Below are 20,746 nucleotides of genomic sequence, written 5' to 3'. Positions count from 1 at the left end.
TTAAAAAATTTGGCTCTCAAAAGAAATTTCAATCATTGTACTGTTGATATTTGGCTCTGTTGACTAATGAATTTGCCGAAAACTGTGCTGGGGTTGTATCCCAACTTCTCTCCTTTTCCTCCCACTTTCATTGGGTGAGAAGGTAAAAAGTAAACTTGGAAATAAATAGCAAATTTATCCTGTTTAGTATAGGCAGTTACTCTGTGTACTGTTTTACCAATTGCTTTGCTCATTCAGTTGTAGTTTATAAACATCTTTGCATGTTAAAAAATATTTCATCAGTATAATTTTCAGTGTTCAGTTGCCACATAATATTTCATCAATGTAATAGGGCATTTAACGAATATCTGTTTTGAAAAATGAAGCCTTTTCCCCTCGTTTCTCCCTAATATATATGATTTGAGGTTAACCTTATCTTGTTTATTGTGGGTTTTTTTAAATTAGTCCTTTATAATTGTCTTCACATAACTATTCAGAGAAGCAGGTATCATATGAGGGGAGCTGGACACTATCATTTTATTCTTTTATATGTCTTAATGGAATTTTCCTAAACATGAATACCTAAAATTTGTTTTTAATTTGGCCCTACCATCTATGGGATTCAATTTAAGTAGTCATAAAATGAAAGAGTCCCACCTAAAATCTTTCTGATAAATTATATAGTCAGTGAGATAATTTGATCAGAAATCAGGCTTGCTTATAATCTGATGCAGTTTCTTATTATTTTAGTCTTAGTTGGATTTATTCTTTTTGAAACCAGCTTTCAACAAATGTTAAGAGTACAATATTGATTTTTGTGTTTACCATGTTATAAGTATTTTGCTTCTGTGATTTATGACTCTGCTTTGCACTAGCCTGCAAGGATCGGGTGACTGATTCATGTAAGAAAACAAGATTGGGTGGGATTAACTTTCAATCTATGAAAGAACCTGTTAACAGAAGGCCAATTAACTCTTGTCAGCAATACTCATAGAATACATTTTACTTCATTACAATTTTAAAGTCATAATTCTGCCTAGGCATGTAGGATAAGAAATTAGATAAATGACTACAGAAAGTGTGCTTTTGCTTATTTTCAATTTACTGCAATTTCCTGATTATTCCCTTGGTATATGTAGGTGTCAGCTTATATGATTTTAAGATAAATTTTGGGAAAAGGTTGTGTTTCCTGTTATTGACATTTTATAATGGAACCTCTCTTTTCTTTAAAGGTTTCTGATAATTTTCCAAATACTTTAGTTAGAATTCTAAAGACATTCTAAATAGCAGGAGCTTTACCTCGTCCACTTGTGAAGGAAGAGAACAAAGGTTATTTTCATACATTAAACCTGTTTATTCTGGGAAGAGTGTGTTTTTTTGGGGGGAGCCTAGATGACTTTGTTAGTGTGGATGTTAAACACTAGACTAACTCAGTTATGTATTAAAAGTATGCGGGCAACTTAATGTTGTTGAAACACTTAGCCAAATTGCTATTTAATATGTGCACATATCCTCCTATATAATAAAGAGCTAATATGCTAATTAGACCGGACAGCAGAATGACCATCTGGACAACCTTCTGGACGAAGCCAGGGCTGAAAGGGCTGATGCAGTTGGGGCTGCGAGGGCTGGGCCCCTTGCACAAATTTCGTGCAGCGGGCCTCTAGTTTGCTTATAAGCTGTTTTGCTTTAAAACAGCTCAAGTTATCTTAATGTAGTAAGTTATGTATATCTTATTCATGCCATCAGAATGGGAGAGGAAAGGAATCTTTTTAAGCAGAGCTACTGTGACAAGTTTTAGATAAAACCAAACTCTTCCTTGTGGACCATAGAGTGCCTCATTCCTTTTAAGACACATAACTACAGAAGTAGCTAATGAACTGCCATTAGCCCCTATAGATTTCTGAGATAGTTTGCTTCTTTTGGTTTTATTATTCAAATGAGTAATCATACATGTAACTTAAGATAAGAAAAAAATGGTTCTATGAATACCAAAATGGATTTTAACTTTTACTGATCTTTTCTTTTTATACAACTTTAAAAATTGAGTAATAATTTTAAGATGTAATTGTGTACTCTATATGAAAATGTAGGTTTGTGAATACTGTTGCTGCATGAACAAATATTTCTTCTGCAGCTGTGCTATGCTGGCTAATTGGCAGTGAATTCTTCTAGCTCTCAGTTGCTGGATGTGAGGTATTTAGCAGAGTGGAATCTGAAAGTGGGCAAGGTACCCTCTCAAGATGGGAGTCAGAAACTGAGAAGTAGCATAAGGGTTTGAAGGAGCGGAGGCTAGGAGATGAAGTTGAGAATGCTAGGAAATGAGAGAAGAAAGCTGGATGCTTGTTAGCCTTTCTTCCTCTCTTCCCTCATTCTGTTATTCTGCCAAAACTGGGACAAACGCTGGGGAGTCACAGAAAAGAACTTGCAATGGCTACCTTCCATATTTCTTCCTCTTTCTTCTGCCTTGAATCTTCTCCTCTCAGGTAGTTCAGAAATGGATTGGCAGGTACTAAAGTCCTGGGATGGAAATACAAGGTTTTGCTTCTCTCTTCCCCCTCCCTAGGACTGCTGTTCCCCTTCTCCCTCAATTTCCGCCACTACTAGAGAAGACTGGTTGCTGAGAAATGGAGCGATATATTTGAGGACAACAGGGTGATGACTGAGTGATTTGGGGGATATACAATGGAATATATAGCATCAATGGAATAGGGAGAAAAATAGGAGGAAAATCACTTGTTATAGCAAATAGCAAGAAGAAGTATCCGGGCAGACCAGCTGAGGCCCCTCTTCCAGCGCAAGTTGTAACTTAGTAAAGGGCTGTTTTTGCAAATAATAGAATTTGGGGAGAATGGAGGGATTAGTCTTCTTAATTCACTTCATTAATTTATTATTAGTCATTAAAAACTTCCAGATAATTTTTTTTAATGCGTGTGAAAAGATTTCCTTTAATCTCTAAAAACAAAATTGCAAAAATAATTCTTATTCTCCAAAGCACTTTGTTTTCCCTTCTTTAAACCATTAGTTGGCAAAATACGTAAAAAAAAAACACACCTCCAATAACACATAACTACCACATGTTTCTGACTGTGGGTTACATTCACAAGAAAAACAGTACACAGACTCTTTCTATTACATAAATATTTTTGCAGTAGGAGCTGGCCCTCTGGATTAGTCCTAATAAATGGTTGCTAAAGACTGCAGCAGTTGGCTCAAAATTCAAACTTTATTTTTTTTCACTTGTATTTTCATCTGTGCATTGGCTATCTATAAAGTTCAGTATTTTTAAAAAAATAACTGTTTCGTGAATTTGTGTGGACTTCAATGGAATTGATCCAAATATTTTATATTCTTTTCATCCTTGTCCATTTTAGATAGGGAAGCAGAACATAAGAAAGCAAAACTCCATGCCTATAATAGCAGTTTTTTTTCTCAGTTTAAAAAACAAACAAACACATATGCTGCTTTTCTTCCAAGCATTGTTTATGTAATTTTTGGTCATGCCTTAAGAGGAAAATTAAAAATATATTATGTTCAAGTGCATGGACAAGGCTTTCATAACAGTGTTCTGTAGAGCTCCTGTCTGCCCAGTCAGATATTTCACCTTGATGGGGCTATGCCTTAAAGATTTTTTCTTTTGTCAAAAAAGGTTAAAAAGCTCTTCATTACTAAATCATTCTTTCCATTGTTATTCTCATTGCAAAGGATATAATCTATAAAGAATTCTGCCTTGCAAATTTGAAACCCTTAACAGTTACGAGAAGCAAGTCTCAAAACAAACAAAAGCAGAAGTCCTCTACCAATAATCATTTCTAGATGACTATTTCTACAACTTTCACTTGGCAACATAAACCACCTTTTTTTCCCCTTTCATGTAAAAGATGTGAGTTAATAATCTGGCACAACAGATACAGTGTGCTGCCAATTGCTTGGGAAAAATGTAGCTTCGGCCTTAAAAATGTGGCCGAGATGATTCAGTCACACCCTCAAGCGAAGTTGTCTGTCACTGATTGCCTTTCTTTTCTCTCTTGCCATGGTAACTAGTGAGGAACAGCTAATCACATTAAAGAGAGAATGATACAAACCTTGTGTTTGTGTGTGTATTTCTGGGAAAGATTTTTACATAACCCACTTTAAACCGTAAACCTTTTCTAATTTCATAATTGTGCAAGTATAAAACCAAATGTGAGTACAGGATGTGTTACCAGGGGAAGAACACCAGATTGGGAGTCAGGGCCTTGTAGACAAGTCACTGACTAGCAGGAGCTGTTCAACAGGGATAGTCCTATAGTCCTTTCTCATCACTGTTTCTGGCATCAGCGCTGGTGTCCCTTTGGTGAGCAAGACAAGCACGTACTTTGCTTATGTGGCTTATGGTTGATGTGTAAATTTTGCCAATTACATTCTGTGATACGGTGCCTTGTTCTATAAAATGAAACACTTAAAGGTACAGTAGAGAATAAAACAGACTTACAGGGTGATGATAGGTAACAGTTTTAAATAGGGTGGTCTGAGAAGGCTTTATTGAGGAGAAAGCAATTGTGGTTTTTTTAGAGAAAGGGAATTGAGATTGAGGAATCAGCAAATGCAAAGGCTCTGTGGTGAGAGTGCAGTTGTGTTTAGGCCAGCAGCACTGAGGCCAGCATGCTTGAAGAAGAGGCAGAAAGTGGGAGAATCACTGCAGGTGGGGAAGAAAGGGAACTGGGGATCCACCCTGTAAGGTTCTTCTAGGGCCATTAATAAGGACGTTTGCTTTTCTCAGAGTTGGAGGGTTTTGGAGAGAGGAGAGATGTGGTTTAAGTTTTAAATCATCACAGTGCTTTATTGGGAATTTTTGTAGAAAGATATTATGTGTTTTTTTCTTTTTTGTTCTCTGTTTTCTATACCTAGGAAATGTTTTCTGCCTAATGATCTTTTTCCAAAATAAGTTTTTGCATATTAACTGTTAGATAATAAAAGTTGGCCTAAGCCACATAAGCTCATATTCACATTAAAAATATAAAAGAGCATTTTAGTAAGTGTATTAAATGATGGACTGGTAATTGATAGCTGGTATTATCTAGTTAATATGTTTTATTTATATTTTTAGCCTTGGGGTTCTATTTTACGGAATTGGAATTTCTTAGCTGTAACACATCCGGGTTACATGGCATTTCTCACGTATGATGAAGTTAAGGCACGACTGCAGAAATACAGCACCAAACCTGGAAGGTAGGACTTTTCAGCAGTCATATTATGTGATGTACTAAAAAGGAAAAGTCCTTTATGACTCTCTTAAGTAGATCAATAATGCCCATGGGGGCGAGGGGAGGGAAATGCTAATAGACCATGCTTCTTAAGTGAATCTTTTGAAATGATACATTGTGCTTGTTCTGAAACATATGTTCATAAAGTGAAAGAAAATACTGTGTAATTTGATGAACTTAGAAATTTGTTAGGTCTCAGAGTTTGGTTTTCAAATTGGAATAGAATATTAGTATATTGACTATTTTCATGACACCTGTGTTTATGTATATAATTGTATGTGTATATTTGAATGTAAGATTCATGTTCATATTTTTATTTGTTTGTTTTTTTCAATCCTCACCTGAGGGTATTTTTCCATTGATTTTTAGAGAGAGTGGAAGAAAGAGGAAAAGACAGAGAAATATCGATGTGAGAGAAACATCGATTGGTTGCCTCCTGCACTCGCCCTGGAGCCTGCAACCGAGATACATGCCCTTGACCGGAATTGAACCTGGGACCCTTCAGTCCACAGGCCAATGCTCTATCCATTGAGCCAAACTGGCTAGGGCTCATGTTCATTTTTAAACTATTTTTCAAGACATTTAATTTGGCTCTATGATAAACATAAGTACATATAAACATATATAAGTACATAAACATAAATAACTCATTGTTATAAACCAAGCCAATTTCATGTCCAAGAGGACTTCTTCCATTATACCTTATAGTTCTTTATAGCTGAGAATTGGTTTTATTTTCCAGATGATAAACTGAGTGATATGCATAGAGGTTGACTGTTTGGTCAGCCCTTTTGACTTTGCCCAAGAAATCCTCCCTTATTTATGAAAAATCTGGCATCAGTAAATGCCTCCTCCCTGGTTAATGCATTTCCCACATCTCATCTAGAAATACATTAGGCACATACTAGCCATTTGTGCCATGGTAACTGGCGTGCTGGGGATGGCAGTAAGGACAGTGGAGAACTGTCCCCTCACACTCACATTTTAGTACAGAGACACCATTTCAGTGTCCAGAAGTATACGCTTTTTATATAGGGACTAGTGCCCCAGTGTATGGATTCCTGCACATTGAAAGGAAAGTAATTAGAAGGTGGCCGGTGGAGCTGGACTGGGCGAGACGGGCTGGACACGCCCTGGAGCCAACCTGCCGCTGTCCCATCCTGGCCTGCCTCACCTGGGGTGGTGCCTTGTCTTGAAGAGTGTCTGCGGGTGAGCGGAGTCCCTCTGGCAGGTGGGATCCTTCAGCCTGGCATGCAGGGAACAGGCCAAAACCGGCTCTTCAAAATCCCCCAAGGGGTCCCGGATTGTGAGAGGGCAGTTCTCAGGTGATGCACCCTGAAATTTAGCTCGCTTCTCTCTGGTTCCCGGTACATCACCCGAGAACTGCCATGTCAAGTCACCGCAGCTCGGCAGCTCCTGTGTTGAGTGGCTGCCCTCTGGTGGTCAGTGTATGTCAAAGCTACCAGTCAGACGGTTGCTTAGCCTTCTATATTTATACTAGAGGCCTGGTGCACAAAAATTTGTGCACTTGTGGGGGAGGGGGGTCCCTCAGCCCGGCCTGTGCCCTCTTGCAGTCTGGGACCCCTCAGGGGATGACCACCTTCTGGCGTAGGCCTGCTCCCCAGGGGGATTGGGCCTAAGATGGCAGTCAGACATCCCTCTGGCAGCCCAGCAGCCCTCAGGGGATGTCCACTTGCCAGCGGGGAGCAGGTCTAAACTGCAGTCGGACATCCTTAGCGCTGCTGAGGAGGCAGGAGAGGCTCCCACCACCACCACTGTGCTGGCAGCCATCAGCCTGGCTTGTGGCTAAGCAGAGCTCCTCCCATGTGAGAGTGCCCTGACCACCAGAGGGCAGCTCCTGCATTGAGCGTCTGTCCCCTGGTGGTCAGTGTGTGTCATAGTGACCAGTCATTCCCAGTCCTTCTGCTGTTAGGGTCAGTTTGCATATTACCCTTTTACTATATAGGATAGAGGCCTGGTGCACGGGTGGGGGCTGGCTGGTTTGCCCTGAAGGGTGTTCCGGATCAGGGTGAGGGTCCCGCTTGGGTGCCTGGCCAGCCTGGATGAGGGGATGATGGCTGTTTGCAGCTGGTCACACCCCCTTCAGGGTGGGGGTCCCCACTGGGGTGCCTGGCCACTCTGGGTGAGGGGCTGAGGGCCATTTTCAGGCTGGCGGGCGACTGAAGCTCCCAACATCTTCTTTTTTTCTTTTTTTCTTTTTATTCTGGGATTTATTTACCTTCTATGGCTGTCACTGGAACTGAGAGCCGGCTTTAGCTCTGAGGCTCGGCTCCAGCTCTGAGACCTCAACTGCTGAAAGCAGGTATCTGGGTTTGTTTGGCTTCTATAATTGAAACACTGTTGCAACTCCAGCTTCGAGGCCCGGCTGGCTGAAAGCAGGTTTCTGGGGTTTGTTTAGCTTCTATAATTGCAACATTGTTTCTTAGAATGCAGCTCAGAGGCCAGCAGCAGCAGGCGGGGAACCTTGGTTCCTCCATCACTGGAGCAAGCAAGCCTCCTATTCGCTTCAGCTGCCTGGCTGCCAGCTGCCATCTTGGTTGGCAGTTAATATGCATATCACCCTGATTAGCCAATGGGAAGCGTGTCAGAGGTACGGTTAATTACCATGTTTGTCTATTATTAGATAGGATAGATCATTTCATTTTAGAAAGGAATTTGGTTGGTGTTTTTTTGAAGTCTACCTTTTTTAATATTGTTTTTATTTGATTTGTAGTATAAATGATGTATTTTAAAAAATATTTCCAAGTACAAGCCACTATTATTGATTCCTTTCTTTTTTTTGCTATAATGAAAATTTCCCCCTTTTTATATTTAACAATATGTATGGTATATAAGAGGAAGGTAGTGGGTGCAAACAGTTTAGCTCAGGTTGAAGTCTTCTGTTAAGATTAAGGAGAGTTGTTTCTCATTGTGACCATTACAACAGGTCAGATATTTTGGACATTGGCTTAGATGAGTCATTTTGTTTCATCCAAGGATCTCTCAAGCCAGAATTTTCCATAATTTTTACTGTCTAGGTTGGCATTAAAGTATCTTTTTGTTCATGAAGTATGATTTGAAAGATGTGATATGGTTGGGATCATGCAGTCTTACCAATTTAACACAGATGCTATTTGGGGAATTATCCTGTTCGATTTTATAAATATAATAAGGAAACTGAGTCCCTTTTATGTTCTCTGTTTCAAGATCTGGAGATAGTTAATGACAGTGTTGGAAACAAAAACCAGGTCTCATCACTATTAGAATAGTTCTCTGAATGAAAAGTTAGTGCTCTCTGAAAAGATGTCTTCTTTTTTTTCTCATCCTGCCTTGTAACGATTTATTCTGTTAAGTGTTAGTTAGTTAAAGATGAAATGTTTAGTCTGTGGTAAATTATAATATGTAAAGTGTGATAGGGCATTGAAAATGTGTTTAGGAAAACTCATTTAATGAACAAATCAAATAATTTTGATATATATTTGCTTTACAAAATATATATTTAAGTGGTCCTTTGTCTTGGAAAGTATTTCATCTTGTTGGCTTCATGGTAAAGAGAATAGTTGGGCCTTTGCCACGGACATTGGGGTTTCTCAGGTTGTGCTGTATTTGGGATCCAACTGACAGTCATAATAAGGCTGTGTGGAATTTTTTGATCCAATTAAGGATGTCTGTAATTAATAGGTTGATACTCTGTTTTCAGGCTGTCTGGGAGGATGTTTTTACATTTTCTTGAGAAGTTATTTCGTAAGGTTCTATAACCAAAGTGAGGTTCTTAATATTCATAGATTAGCTCTTTTGAGCTCTTATTTAAAGATGAATGGCTAGAATTTGTGATAAAAAACATTTTTTTCAATAATAATACAAATTATTAACATCCGAAACTGTATAATTTTTAAATTATAAAGTAATTGAATTCCACAGTAGAAACTGGCTCAATTTCTGTCAGGGAATTAAATTTTTACCCATGTATTTTATTTTTAATTTCCAAATGATTTTTCATAGCTGTTTCTACCACCAGCACTTTCTTTCCTTTTCTGTTTTTTATTTTTTTTTTAATTAAATCTTTATTGTTCAGATTATTACAATTGTTCCTCTTTTTTCCCCCCCCATAACTCCCCTCCTCCCAGTTCCCGCCCCACCCTCCGCCCTCACTCCCCACCCCCTGTCCTCATCCATAGGTGCACGATTTTTGTCCAGTCTCTTCCCGCATCTCCCACACCCCTTTCCCCCCCAAGAATAATCAGTCCATTCCCTTTCTATGTCCCTGATTCTATTATAATCACCAGTTCATTCTGTTCATCAGATTATTTATTCACTTGATTCTTAGATTCACTTGTTGATAGATGCATATTTGTTGTTCATAATTTGTATCTTTACCTTTTTCTTCCTCTTCCTCTTCTTAAAGGATACCTTTCAGCATTTCATATAATCCTGGTTTGGTGGTGATGAACTCCTTTAGCTTTTCCTTATCTGTGAAGCTCTTTATCTGACCTTCAATTCTGAATGATAGCTTTGCTGGATAAAGTAATCTTGGTTGTAGGTTCTTGGTATTCATCACTTTGAATATTTCTTGCCACTCCCTTCTGGCCTGCAAAGTCTCTGTTGAGAAATCAGCTGACAGTCGTATGGGTATTCCCTTGTAGGTAACTGAGTTTCTTTCTCTTGCTGTTTTTAAGATTCTCTCCTTGTCTTTTGCTCTTGGCATTTTAATTATGATGTGTCTTGGTGTGGTCCTCTTTGGATTCCTTTTGTTTGGGGTTCTCCGCGCTTCTTGGACCTGTAAGTCCATTTCTTTCACCAGGTGGGGGAAGTTTTCTGTCATTAATTATTTCTTCAAATAGGTTTTCAATATCTTGCTCTCTCTCATCTTCTGGCACCCCTATAATTCTGATGTTGGTACGCTTGAAGCTGTCCCAGAGGCTCCTTACACTATCCTCGCATTTTTAGATTCTTTTTTCATTTTGCTTTTCCGGTTGGGTGTTTTTTGCTTCCTCGCATTTCAAATCATAGACTTGATTCTTGCGCTCCTCTGGTCTGCTGTCGGGAGTCTGTATAATATTCGTTATTTCAGTCCGTGTGTGCTTAATTTCTAGTTGGTTCCCCAATATAACATCGAGGGTCTCATTAGTTTTCTTGTAGATCTCATTAAGTTTATCGGTGGCTTCTAAACAGTTCTTGAGAGACCTTATTAGTGTGGTTCTGAACTCTCTATCTTCCATTGACAATTTTGTCCTGTTTCTTTGTCTCCGCATTTTGTTATGCTTCCTTGGTGCACCCCCTAGTGGTCTTTGTTCGCAGTCTTATAGTTAAACCTTGATTGTTGTAGCTAATACCAGGGAGGGTTTGACCTCCAGGCCAAGTGGCTATGAGAATCAGCTGTGTCTGCAGTGAGAGAACTTCTGTCCTCTAGGGAGGTGCTAATCTAGCCTTTGCCTGAGGCTATCCGGCAAATGCCTCTGTGCAGGGCTTGGGCAGGGCTGGTCGCACAGGATCAACAGGGTGGGCCGGAGAGAGCAGTTATGGCGGCTCTCAGTCCTGTCCCCAGGGGCTCTGCCTCTCTGAGTCCCAGCACCCACTGCAAAGCTCGGAGAGAAAGTTGCACTCACTCTGACTGAAGCCAGACAGTCCCGCTTCTCCCGTTTGAGTCTGGGTCCCTAAAGACTCACCTGTTCTGGAGCTCAGAGTCTGCGACTCCCTCCCGATTGAAAACGCCAACCGCGCCCTCCGCGCACTCTGCACCTCAGAATTTGACTTCAGCACTGCGCCTCCTCTGAGTGTCCGTATGCGTTTCTCTTTCCTCCTAGTTGTAGGACTTCCACTCAGCCAGCGTTCCAGTGGTTCTGGGTGATGTCCCTTCCGTTTTTTAGTTTCACTTTTGAAGTAGTTGTTCAAGGCAGCAAACTCTGGCGTGAACCTATGCCGCCATCTTGGTTCTCTCCCCTTTTCTGTTTTTTAAAATCGTCACCCAAGCATATGTTTTTTTCATTGATTCAAGAGAGAGAGGAAGAGAGAGTGGAGGGGGGGTAGTGAGAGAGAGAAACATCGATTGGTTGTCTCCCCTATACACCCTGACTGGGGATCAAACCCACAACCTGGGTGTGTGCCCTGATTAGGAATTGAACCTGCAACCCTTCAGTGCACGGGGTGATGTTCTAACCACCAGCCAGGGCATTACCTAATGGTGATGGCAATAAATCACTTTACAACTTCAATTACTTTCTCGTATAACTCTGGAGACATTTAAATGAAATGATCATTGCTTCTGTTACAGTTCAATACATAGAGAAGTACAACTGTTAAAATAATTTAGAAGGAAAATTTATATTAGGAATTCTAAATAATTCTGTTTATTCTTTATCTTAAAAAACTTAACGAATTGTGTAGTACATTTCAAAGGTGATTAAACAAAATTTCCTCATGTTTTACAGCTACATTTTCCGGTTAAGCTGCACTAGATTGGGACAGTGGGCCATCGGCTATGTGACAGGGGATGGCAATATCTTACAGACCATACCTCATAACAAGCCCTTATTTCAAGCACTGATTGATGGCAGCAGAGAAGGATTGTGAGTATGAGAAATGGGCATCAGGGCACATTCACAAATATGAAAAATACAGGCCGCTCTGAGATGGAGAAAATGGATAGTGTGAGGCTGGTGATGTGATTGCTTGCTTTTTATTTCAAGACTAAGAAATGGATGCTCCTTTGTTTTTATTGTTTATCTTTTTAAAATCGTTATTTGAAGGTAACCTACTTTTTTGAATTTACCTATGTTTATAGCAAATACATCCCAACATGAAATGGCAATGAGATTTTATATCTTTTATCAAAAAGTTGTTTTAAAATAGATATTAAACATACAAAGCACACACACACACACACACACACACACACACACATATGGGTGGGCAAAAGTAAAAGCTGGTTTACAATTGTGAGGATGCAAAACAGTTTATCCTTGTATTATTATTTATTCATTCTTGTATTATTTTGCATACAAACAACTGTAAGCCTACTTTTGCCCACCCACAAAGTTTAGGCAACCTGGTAAGTCCCTTCATAGTATACATATCTGTCATTCATTTTAGTCCTATGCCACTTCCTCCTTTTGTTGTATTTCCAGTGTCGCTTCATCACACTGACTGTTGAGCGCTTTGCTTTGCTGAGTAACTTGGAGACATAGGTGATTCAATTGCCATGGCTTGTGATAGAAACCTAGCAGGAGGAGGTCCACCAGAGTCAGCAAAGAACAAATGATTTAAGTGTTACCTTTTCAAAAGTAATTGTAAAAAAAAAAAGTACAAAAAATTAGTGATGGGATCTATATGAAGAAAAATAATGCATTTTTAAAGTTGTGAGCTTTCTAGAAATACTTATGAGAATTGTATGGCAAACTGTGGTACTATTTTTTTCTCTTAATTATGATAAATTTGCTGTTCTCAGTTAGTTATACTTGACCTTTAGTGCAGCAGAGATTCACATGTATAGCTTTGATGCACTATGATTGTAGAATTCTTACTTTTAAGAAAATATGCTTTAAAGGTTGAATTTATAAATAGAGGTTGTGAGTGGGCAACTCTGCGATTTGATATGGCTTATGTATATTGTTTACAATGCCTTCCATCTATTTTTCAAAAGTCAATCAAAACCAAAACTCTGATTTTTAATCAATAGTCTAGCCTAGCCGTGGCAAACTATGGCCCACGGGCCAGATCCGGCCTGTTTGAAATGAATAAAACTAAAAAAAAAAAAAGACCGTACCCTTTTATGTAATGATGTTTACTTTGAATTTATATTAGTTCACACAAATACTCCATGCTTTTGTTCCGGCCCTCCGGTCCAGTTTAAGAACCTATTGTGGCCCTCGAGTCAAAAAGTTTGCCCACCCCTGGTCTGAACGCCTACATAAATTAACTGTTAATATTGACACAAACACACATGCACACACACATCTTCAGGGGTATTTGATGAGTTGAATTTGTACTTTAGGGATGAATTAGATTAAAAATAGATCAGATCAGAATTTTAATCTGATAGGTAGATCAGGTTTTAGATTAGGTTAAAATAGATATTACATTAATTATATCATTTTTTGTTTTAAGATTAGTAGAAACATGGGAGGCATATCATCTATCTTAGTCCAGCTATCATCAGGGTCAGCTGTTCTTTCCTGATATTTAATCCAATATTATATGATATAAGTGATAAATTTACTTGGATAACCAGCCATTTTTTTCTTCCTTCACAGCCTTTGTAAAGGGGCTCATCAGTAGCCCTTGTTTACTGAGGATAGTAGTCATGGAATTGTCCTTTCTTTACACATTAAATAAAGAGATGGTTTTTACCTCTGCTCTAACAGTCTTATTGTCATATTTGTAATCTTTCATTTCTGACTTCATAGAATTTCATGTTTTTGAAGTGCAATGATCAAAATGTTATATAATAATTTTTAAAATTGGCCACTTTAGGGTATAAAAAGAAAGTTTCTTATCAATTTTTGCTTATCACTCTTCATTTAATATTTGTAGAATTTTATCCCATCCCCATAATGACACTATAACTTTGTATCATATTCAGATATAATCAACCACTTTTCCTAAGTCTTAAAGATTTATCTCGTTGATTCGTTCCTTACAATTTGAGAATTGTCTGTTCTCTAAGTTAATTTTTTCTGGTTTTCCTAGGTAAATTTGAACACTAACATATTTATAGACTATTTAAGGATAAATTTTTTTGTTATTTCACAGAGTAGTTTTAGTATAGTTTGCCCTTTAAAATATTCACCACTGTAGTAATATATTCTTAATTTTTCATTTAAGCCATTTAGCACAGAAAGATACTGAACAAAATTAGTCATAGCAATAAATTGAAAAAATCCAACAGTAATACTGCCATTAAAAAATGAAAAATAGATATTTACCAATCCAATAAACTTAATTTTTAATGAATTTCTTAGTAAAAACTGTTTTAGCACCGCAAGATGGCATTATTACTATAACTTTAGAGAGTTAGTTCTTTCAGTTCTCTCTAATAATGGAAGGTTATGTTCATAAAACTGTGTTTATAGCTTGATTTGAAGTAAATGGAACATGGACTTGTAACACTTTCTAATTTCTTTAAATGTGTTGGCGAGTAGAGGTGAGATAGAAAGAGAGAACGGGAAAGTGGAGAAACAGGGACACCATATAAATATTTGAATAACTTTTTGGGGAAATTATGGGCTTTAATTTCATTTTTCTCTCCTTATGTTAAATATGGTTTAAAATGATACATTTAACATTAACTGTGCTTCAGATGAAAAATGTAAGAATTTCAAAAATATGCATGTTCAAAGTATATTGGAATAGAACATGAGAGACCAGTAAAATAAAATTTTAAATTACCTAACAGACATACAGTAAAGGTATTTATTTGAAAATGGTTGCTTAGTGGCTGAGTTCATATTTGTTATATATTTCTTATGTGAAAATGATTCTAGATTTTAAGTGTTTTAAAAATAACATAATATTATGGAAATAGAGATGGAATAGGTTCTTGATATAAGTTAAATAAAAAGGAAGTATTCAAATGTGTGCTTTAATATAGAAGAATCTGATAAAATAACCTAGTTGCAATTAAAATATAAATTTATAATAATAAAATTTATCTTTAAATTTCAGCTACCTTTATCCTGATGGGAGGAGTTACAATCCTGATTTAACTGGATTATGTGAACCTACACCACACGATCATATAAAAGTTACACAGGTAAGGACAATTTGTGCAAATGCATTTATAATTAATAAGTATCTAGAATGTTTTGACATAAATAAGGTTCTCTACTTACACTAGAGCCAAAATCATGTGTAGACACTTAATGCAAAAGATACTTATGGAATTCTAAGGGTGTTTGAAAGAAAAAAAAACACATGACTTTTTCCATTTTTTAAATAAAAATTTTTGCCATTAATGTTCTTGCTTCCAATATAATTTTGTTAGTTTTTGGGGGAGATAGGTAGATAAATCCAAATGTAGGTAGATAAATATGACAAGAGCCATAGGTTTAGGAAACTCCATAGCAGATTAGGATAATTTATAGGCATTAGCTTTTAGAGTCAAATGAATAAGTGAACCCTTTTGAAGATAATAATTATATTTTTATAAATCCATTGTTAGCAGCCTCATAGATTATGAATGGGACTGTAACTGGGTGACATTCAGGAATTACCAAAATCTAAATAAAAATACCTTTGACTCTAGATTCCATATATAAGCCACTTGCATATATACACAAAGCTCTATACCCCAGGTGTTTGCTTTAGCATTTTTCATAAAAATGGAAACTTACAAAATACTGAAATATTCTATCATAGTTTAAAAAAATTATACCCATACTGTATTACACTGAAAAGTCATTAGCAGGAGGATGGTAGTTCTACATATTCACATGGGCACTTCTGCATTTTATGTAAAAATCTTCCATTTATGGGACACTCAATTATATAACATTTCAATTTGTAAAATTACACTGTGTAAGTTTAATTTCTGTGAATAAAGAAATGAGCACATATGAACACATTAAAATAATTTTAGAAAATAAAAATTAAGAAACACCAAACTGGTAACAGTGTTTGTAACTGAGTAAGTAAAAATATTGGGGAGCCAGGGAGAGTATGAAAGCATTTTATAATCTAATTTTAAAATGTTTTATAACATATTTTTAAAATATGTTTTTATTGATGTTTTAGAGAGAGAGGGAGAGATAGAAACATCTATGAGAGAAAAACATCAATCAGCTGCTTCTTGCACACTCCCTAGTGGGGATTGAGCCCACAACCCAGGCATGTGCCTTGACCAGTAATTGAACCAGAGACCTCTTGGTGCATGGGATGATGCTCAACCAACTGACCCCACACTGGCTGGGCTTTGTGATGTGTATAATAAATAAAAATCTAATAAAAAACAGAAATTAATGGTTTTGGGGAAGACAATAGATACTTTTTCATTTTATTTCTAATTCTTTAGATTTTAGTCCCAGTGGTCTTGATATTATTATATTTGTTGACATATGTACAGTTTGTGGGCAGTTTTTAAAATGTAATATATGACTTCCATTTTTTAAATTATATAGTGATTCTATAGTATATAATATTTTAATACAAAAATTTTATATTTCATAAATTTTTTTTTTATAAAGCCATTGCTTTAAAATACATATTTAAGAATAGTACCATTTCCTAAATGACTCATACATATTTGACTAGTGTACCCATTACATTGAATTAAATTCTGCATCTAGGTTTTTAGGTTATGGTAATTTTTTTTTTATAATTGCAAATTGGTCCTTTGGATGTCATAACCTACCTAAAAACTTATCAGTTATTTTAGGGACTTCAGTGATTTATAATTTATTTTGGATTACTTTAGATTTATTTTTTTCCATCTTGATCTATTCTCTCTTGTATTTTTCCTTAAATTAAAAAAAATTATTTATATAGTCACACATATATTCATTATGGTAGGCATAATTTACATATTACTGTGCATATGTGCATATTTGTGTATCTATTTATGTATATATCTATATTTTTTTTCCTCACCAAGATTGTAAAATCTTTTAGTAGATTAGGGATTAAATATTGTCATTTATTTATCCTACCAGTACCAGGTACCTAGGCACTTTCTAGATTAGAGCATTGCCTTATTTAAACAAATTTTATTTCTATAATTTCTTTTTTTGTATCCCAATTAAATAACACCTTTTTTTGTATTTTCTTTACACTCACCAATATATTTGTATCTCCTTTGTGACAGATCTTTTCAATATTTGAACACTGAAAATTGTACTATGCCAAAAGGTTCTGAACTAGTAAATCAGAGTTTTAATAAATCAATTTTTGGTTGCTGAAGTGATTAAGATTGCGGGGAAAGTATGCAATTTAGAAATTTAATATAGAATTTGAGGAAAATTTAAACTTATTGGGCCTCAATTATTATTTTTTTAAATTCAATATATCTTATTATGCTTTGGAGATTACATGACATATAAATGTGGGTCACAGTACCAAACATGCAGGAAGGGCTTGGCAAATGCTACTTTCCTTCCATTCTGGAATTTCTATAGGTATCTAAGAAATAAAATTTAATGTTCAGCCAGAATCATGTTTATTCATAGATTTTGGTAATTTGACAATAAAATTAGATGAGCATGTGGCATTTACAAAAAAAATAAAGTTAATTACATTGCTTTTTAAAACCATGCTTGTCTTTTGTATCACTCTATTTTTTTAATTATGTTTTTATTGATTTCAGAGAAGAAGGGAAAGAGAGAGAGAGATAGACACATTAAGGATGAGAGAGAATCATTGATCGGCTGCCTCTTGCACGCACCCTACTGGGGATCGAGCCCTCAACCCGGGCATGTGGCCTTGACTGGATACAAACCTGGGACCCTTCAGTCCACAGGCTGACACTATCCACTGAACCAAACCAGCTAGGGCTCACTGTGACTTTTGAAGCCAGTCTTTTTCTAAAAGAATGGTATAAAACATTAAATAAACCCAAGTAGTAAAAGAGCTTATACCGTTGCCTTTTAATAAAAGCTCAAATCCTTAAAAAAAAATTTTTTTTGTAGACCAAATTACCTTTATCAATTTAAAACATGTCACAAATGGCAACATAATCCTGACAGGAGCAAGTCATGGTATTTGAGAATATTTAATGTTAACAGTTCGTGCAAGAAATAACATTAATGTTACTTTTTTGCCCAAATTGCAGGAACAATATGAATTATATTGTGAAATGGGCTCCACTTTCCAGCTCTGTAAAATTTGTGCTGAGAACGACAAAGATGTCAAGATTGAGCCCTGTGGGCATTTGATGTGCACCTCTTGCCTTACAGCATGGCAGGTATAATCCAGGTTTAATTAGCAACTTGAATTCTCCCTTATATTCCTTAACAATATCTGTCTTTTCAGTTTTCTTCATCTTGATTCAGGAAATAATACTGAGAAGTGTTTTGTGTGAATAGTTGTTAAGAAAATTCATATGTTTAAGTTTCTTTTATGTAATATATTTTTGTTGTTTTTAGATTTCTCCTTTTGCATGTGTAAGTTTATATTAGTTTTAAGTAGTCCTTCTATAACACTATTGATTTCAAAAAGTCCCTTATCTATTACCAATTAACTACATTTACATGATTTACTGTAGATCAGAATCTACTTATAGTATGTCAGATTCCAAAGCTAAGTAAACTCCAGTAGATAAAGCGTAGGTTGATATTTAAACCATACCTCTTCTCCTGAGGCGGTGTAGCTCCTGTCTCACACATGTCTGTGGTTGCTCCATAAGTCTAAAATAGGAAAATCAAACAGGACATGCTTCCGAAATACTTATAGTTCCCACAGAAACAGGCATTAAATTTTTCAGTTTACAGAAACAGAATCTAAGATAAATTGCAGAATCTAAGATAAATTAGGCAGATGTTCAATAAATATAAATTGATTTGATGTTTTTGAATAAGACCTAGAGAATAATTGGTTTCCCCAAGGGCCTTCTTACCTGTTTTCATCTGTAATGAAAGGTGAGATTTTAAAATGGCTCTTTGGACAGATTTCCAATTTTGCATATGCTCCAAATACCAGAATATATTGCATATCCTCCAATATCCAGAATATTTTCATCAAGCCATTTTTAAACTGCTGTTTAATATAACCAATGTTGAAATGAATATTGTTGATGGGGTTTAGTTAGAAAGGAAATAATTAACTTTCAAGCCTTTTTAAAGACTTGCAGTTGAGTATGTAATTGACATCCCTACCCTATTCTTAAGCCCTCTCAGTCCTGATCTTCTCTCCACCCCAGAAGCTCTGCCCTCCTGAGGAAGGAAGCCTTAGGTTCAGGGAAGGGTGCAGACTAGAGGAGCCGTGATGCCTGCTGAACTCATTACTTGGTAACAAAATATAATGACTTTCACTTTTTCACCATCTTATAAAAAGGGCCTCCTACTTCCTGAGAGGATACTTAAAAAATATATGAAGAAAAAGAGGAAGACCTAGGAAATGAATTACAATGCAGTTACGTTTTCAAAGCCATTCCTGAACTCCTGATGTCTTTGTAACCTCAGTAAAAATTGTTGAACATTCTTATACTTCTCTCTTTTAATATGCATCAAGGTTCTATTTTACTTTAGTTTTTCTTGATATCCTTGCCATGATTTCCCTTTATTCCTTCATGATGTTGGTGAATTTTACATAGTGTAGGAGAAGTTGCAGGAAGGGGGATGCTCAGAATGGTGTCAGGAAGCTCATTCTCATCTTCTGGGCACATGTTTAAGTAAGTTATCTAATCTAATAAAAGAGAAACATGCAAATTGACCACACTTCTGCTACGCCCCAAGCCATGCCTACCAGCCAATCAGAGCAACTATATACAAATTAACCCAACCAAGATGACGGCCAGCAGCCACGGAGCTGGAGCAAGCAGGAGGCTTGGTTGCCCTGGCAATGGAGGAAGCCAAGCTTCCCGCCTGACCTTCCCGGCTGTGGGCTCTGCTCAAGGAAATAAAGTTTCAATTATAGAAGATAAACAAATCCCAGATACCTGCTTCCAGCCAGCCTCCACCGGGAGCTTGGGTGGCTGGGGGCCATGGCCAGCCTGAAAACAGTCATCAGCCCCTCACCCAGGCTGGCCAGGCACCCCAGCGGGACCCCACCCTGATCCAGGACACCCTTCAGGGCAAACCAGCCAGCCCCCATCCATGCACCAGGCCTCTGTCCTATATAATAAAAGGGTAACATGCAAATTGACCCTAACAGCAGAACGACTGGGAATTACTGGTCACTGTGACACACACTGACCACTAGGGGGCAGACGCTCAATGCAGGAGCTGCCCCCTGGTGGTCAGTGCGCTCCCACAGGGGGAGCTCTGCTTAGCCACAAGCCAGGCTGACGGCTGCCAGTACAGCAGTGGTGGTGAGAGCATCTCCTGCCTCCTCAGCAGCGCTGAGGATGTCCGACTGCAGCTTAGGCCTGCTCCCCGCTGGCAAGTGGACATTCCCCGAGGGCTCCCGGGCTGCCAGAGGGATGTCTGACTGCCATCTTAGGCCCAGTCCCCGGGGAGGGGGCCTAAGCCAGCAGGTGGTCATCCCCTGAGGGGTCCCAGACTGCAAGAGGACACAGGTCAGGCTGAGGGAACCTCCCCTTTAACCCCCCCAGCTGAGTGCACAAATTTTTGTGCACTGGGCCCTTAGTGTTAACAATAATGGTTTGCAGACTTAAAAATTTCTTTTTATAAGTAACTTACAGTAAATTTAGTTAAGCTGGTAGAAGGCAAACTGTTTGCAACTGTGTTTCAAATGTATCGGTAGAAAGTGCTAGACATGTTTCTGATGTGCCACATTGACTGGGATGGGACTACTTACGGTGCTTTGCTTTATTTGGTACCCACTCAGCATTTCAGGGCAAGGATTAAACTGACTGAGGCAATTATGTGTCAGCCTTTGAATTGACTTAGCTTTGAGTGTGGTAATATGGTTCTCAC

The 20,746-nt window shown here is 37.4% G+C and overlaps 1 protein-coding gene across 8 annotated transcripts in view; it reads left to right on the top strand.

The window, feature by feature from the left end:
• Positions 1 to 20,746, top strand: part of CBLB (Cbl proto-oncogene B) — a 251,550-nt gene that overhangs the window by 133,751 nt on the left and 97,053 nt on the right. For all 8 annotated transcript variants that reach the window (XM_036350236.1, XM_036350235.1, XM_036350231.1 and 5 more), the window contains 4 exons: positions 5,069 to 5,190; positions 11,654 to 11,791; positions 14,886 to 14,973; positions 17,983 to 18,114. In XM_036350236.1, coding sequence (XP_036206129.1) covers positions 5,069 to 5,190; positions 11,654 to 11,791; positions 14,886 to 14,973; positions 17,983 to 18,114 — 480 coding nt within the window. The remainder of the gene's footprint in view (positions 1 to 5,068; positions 5,191 to 11,653; positions 11,792 to 14,885; positions 14,974 to 17,982; positions 18,115 to 20,746) is intronic.

Source organism: Myotis myotis, unplaced genomic scaffold (genome assembly GCF_014108235.1).
Source record: "Myotis myotis isolate mMyoMyo1 unplaced genomic scaffold, mMyoMyo1.p scaffold_m19_p_2, whole genome shotgun sequence".
Classification (NCBI taxonomy): domain Eukaryota; kingdom Metazoa; phylum Chordata; class Mammalia; order Chiroptera; family Vespertilionidae; genus Myotis; species Myotis myotis.
Note: the sequence above shows the minus strand (reverse complement) of the source record. Positions and strands in the feature narration are given on the sequence as shown.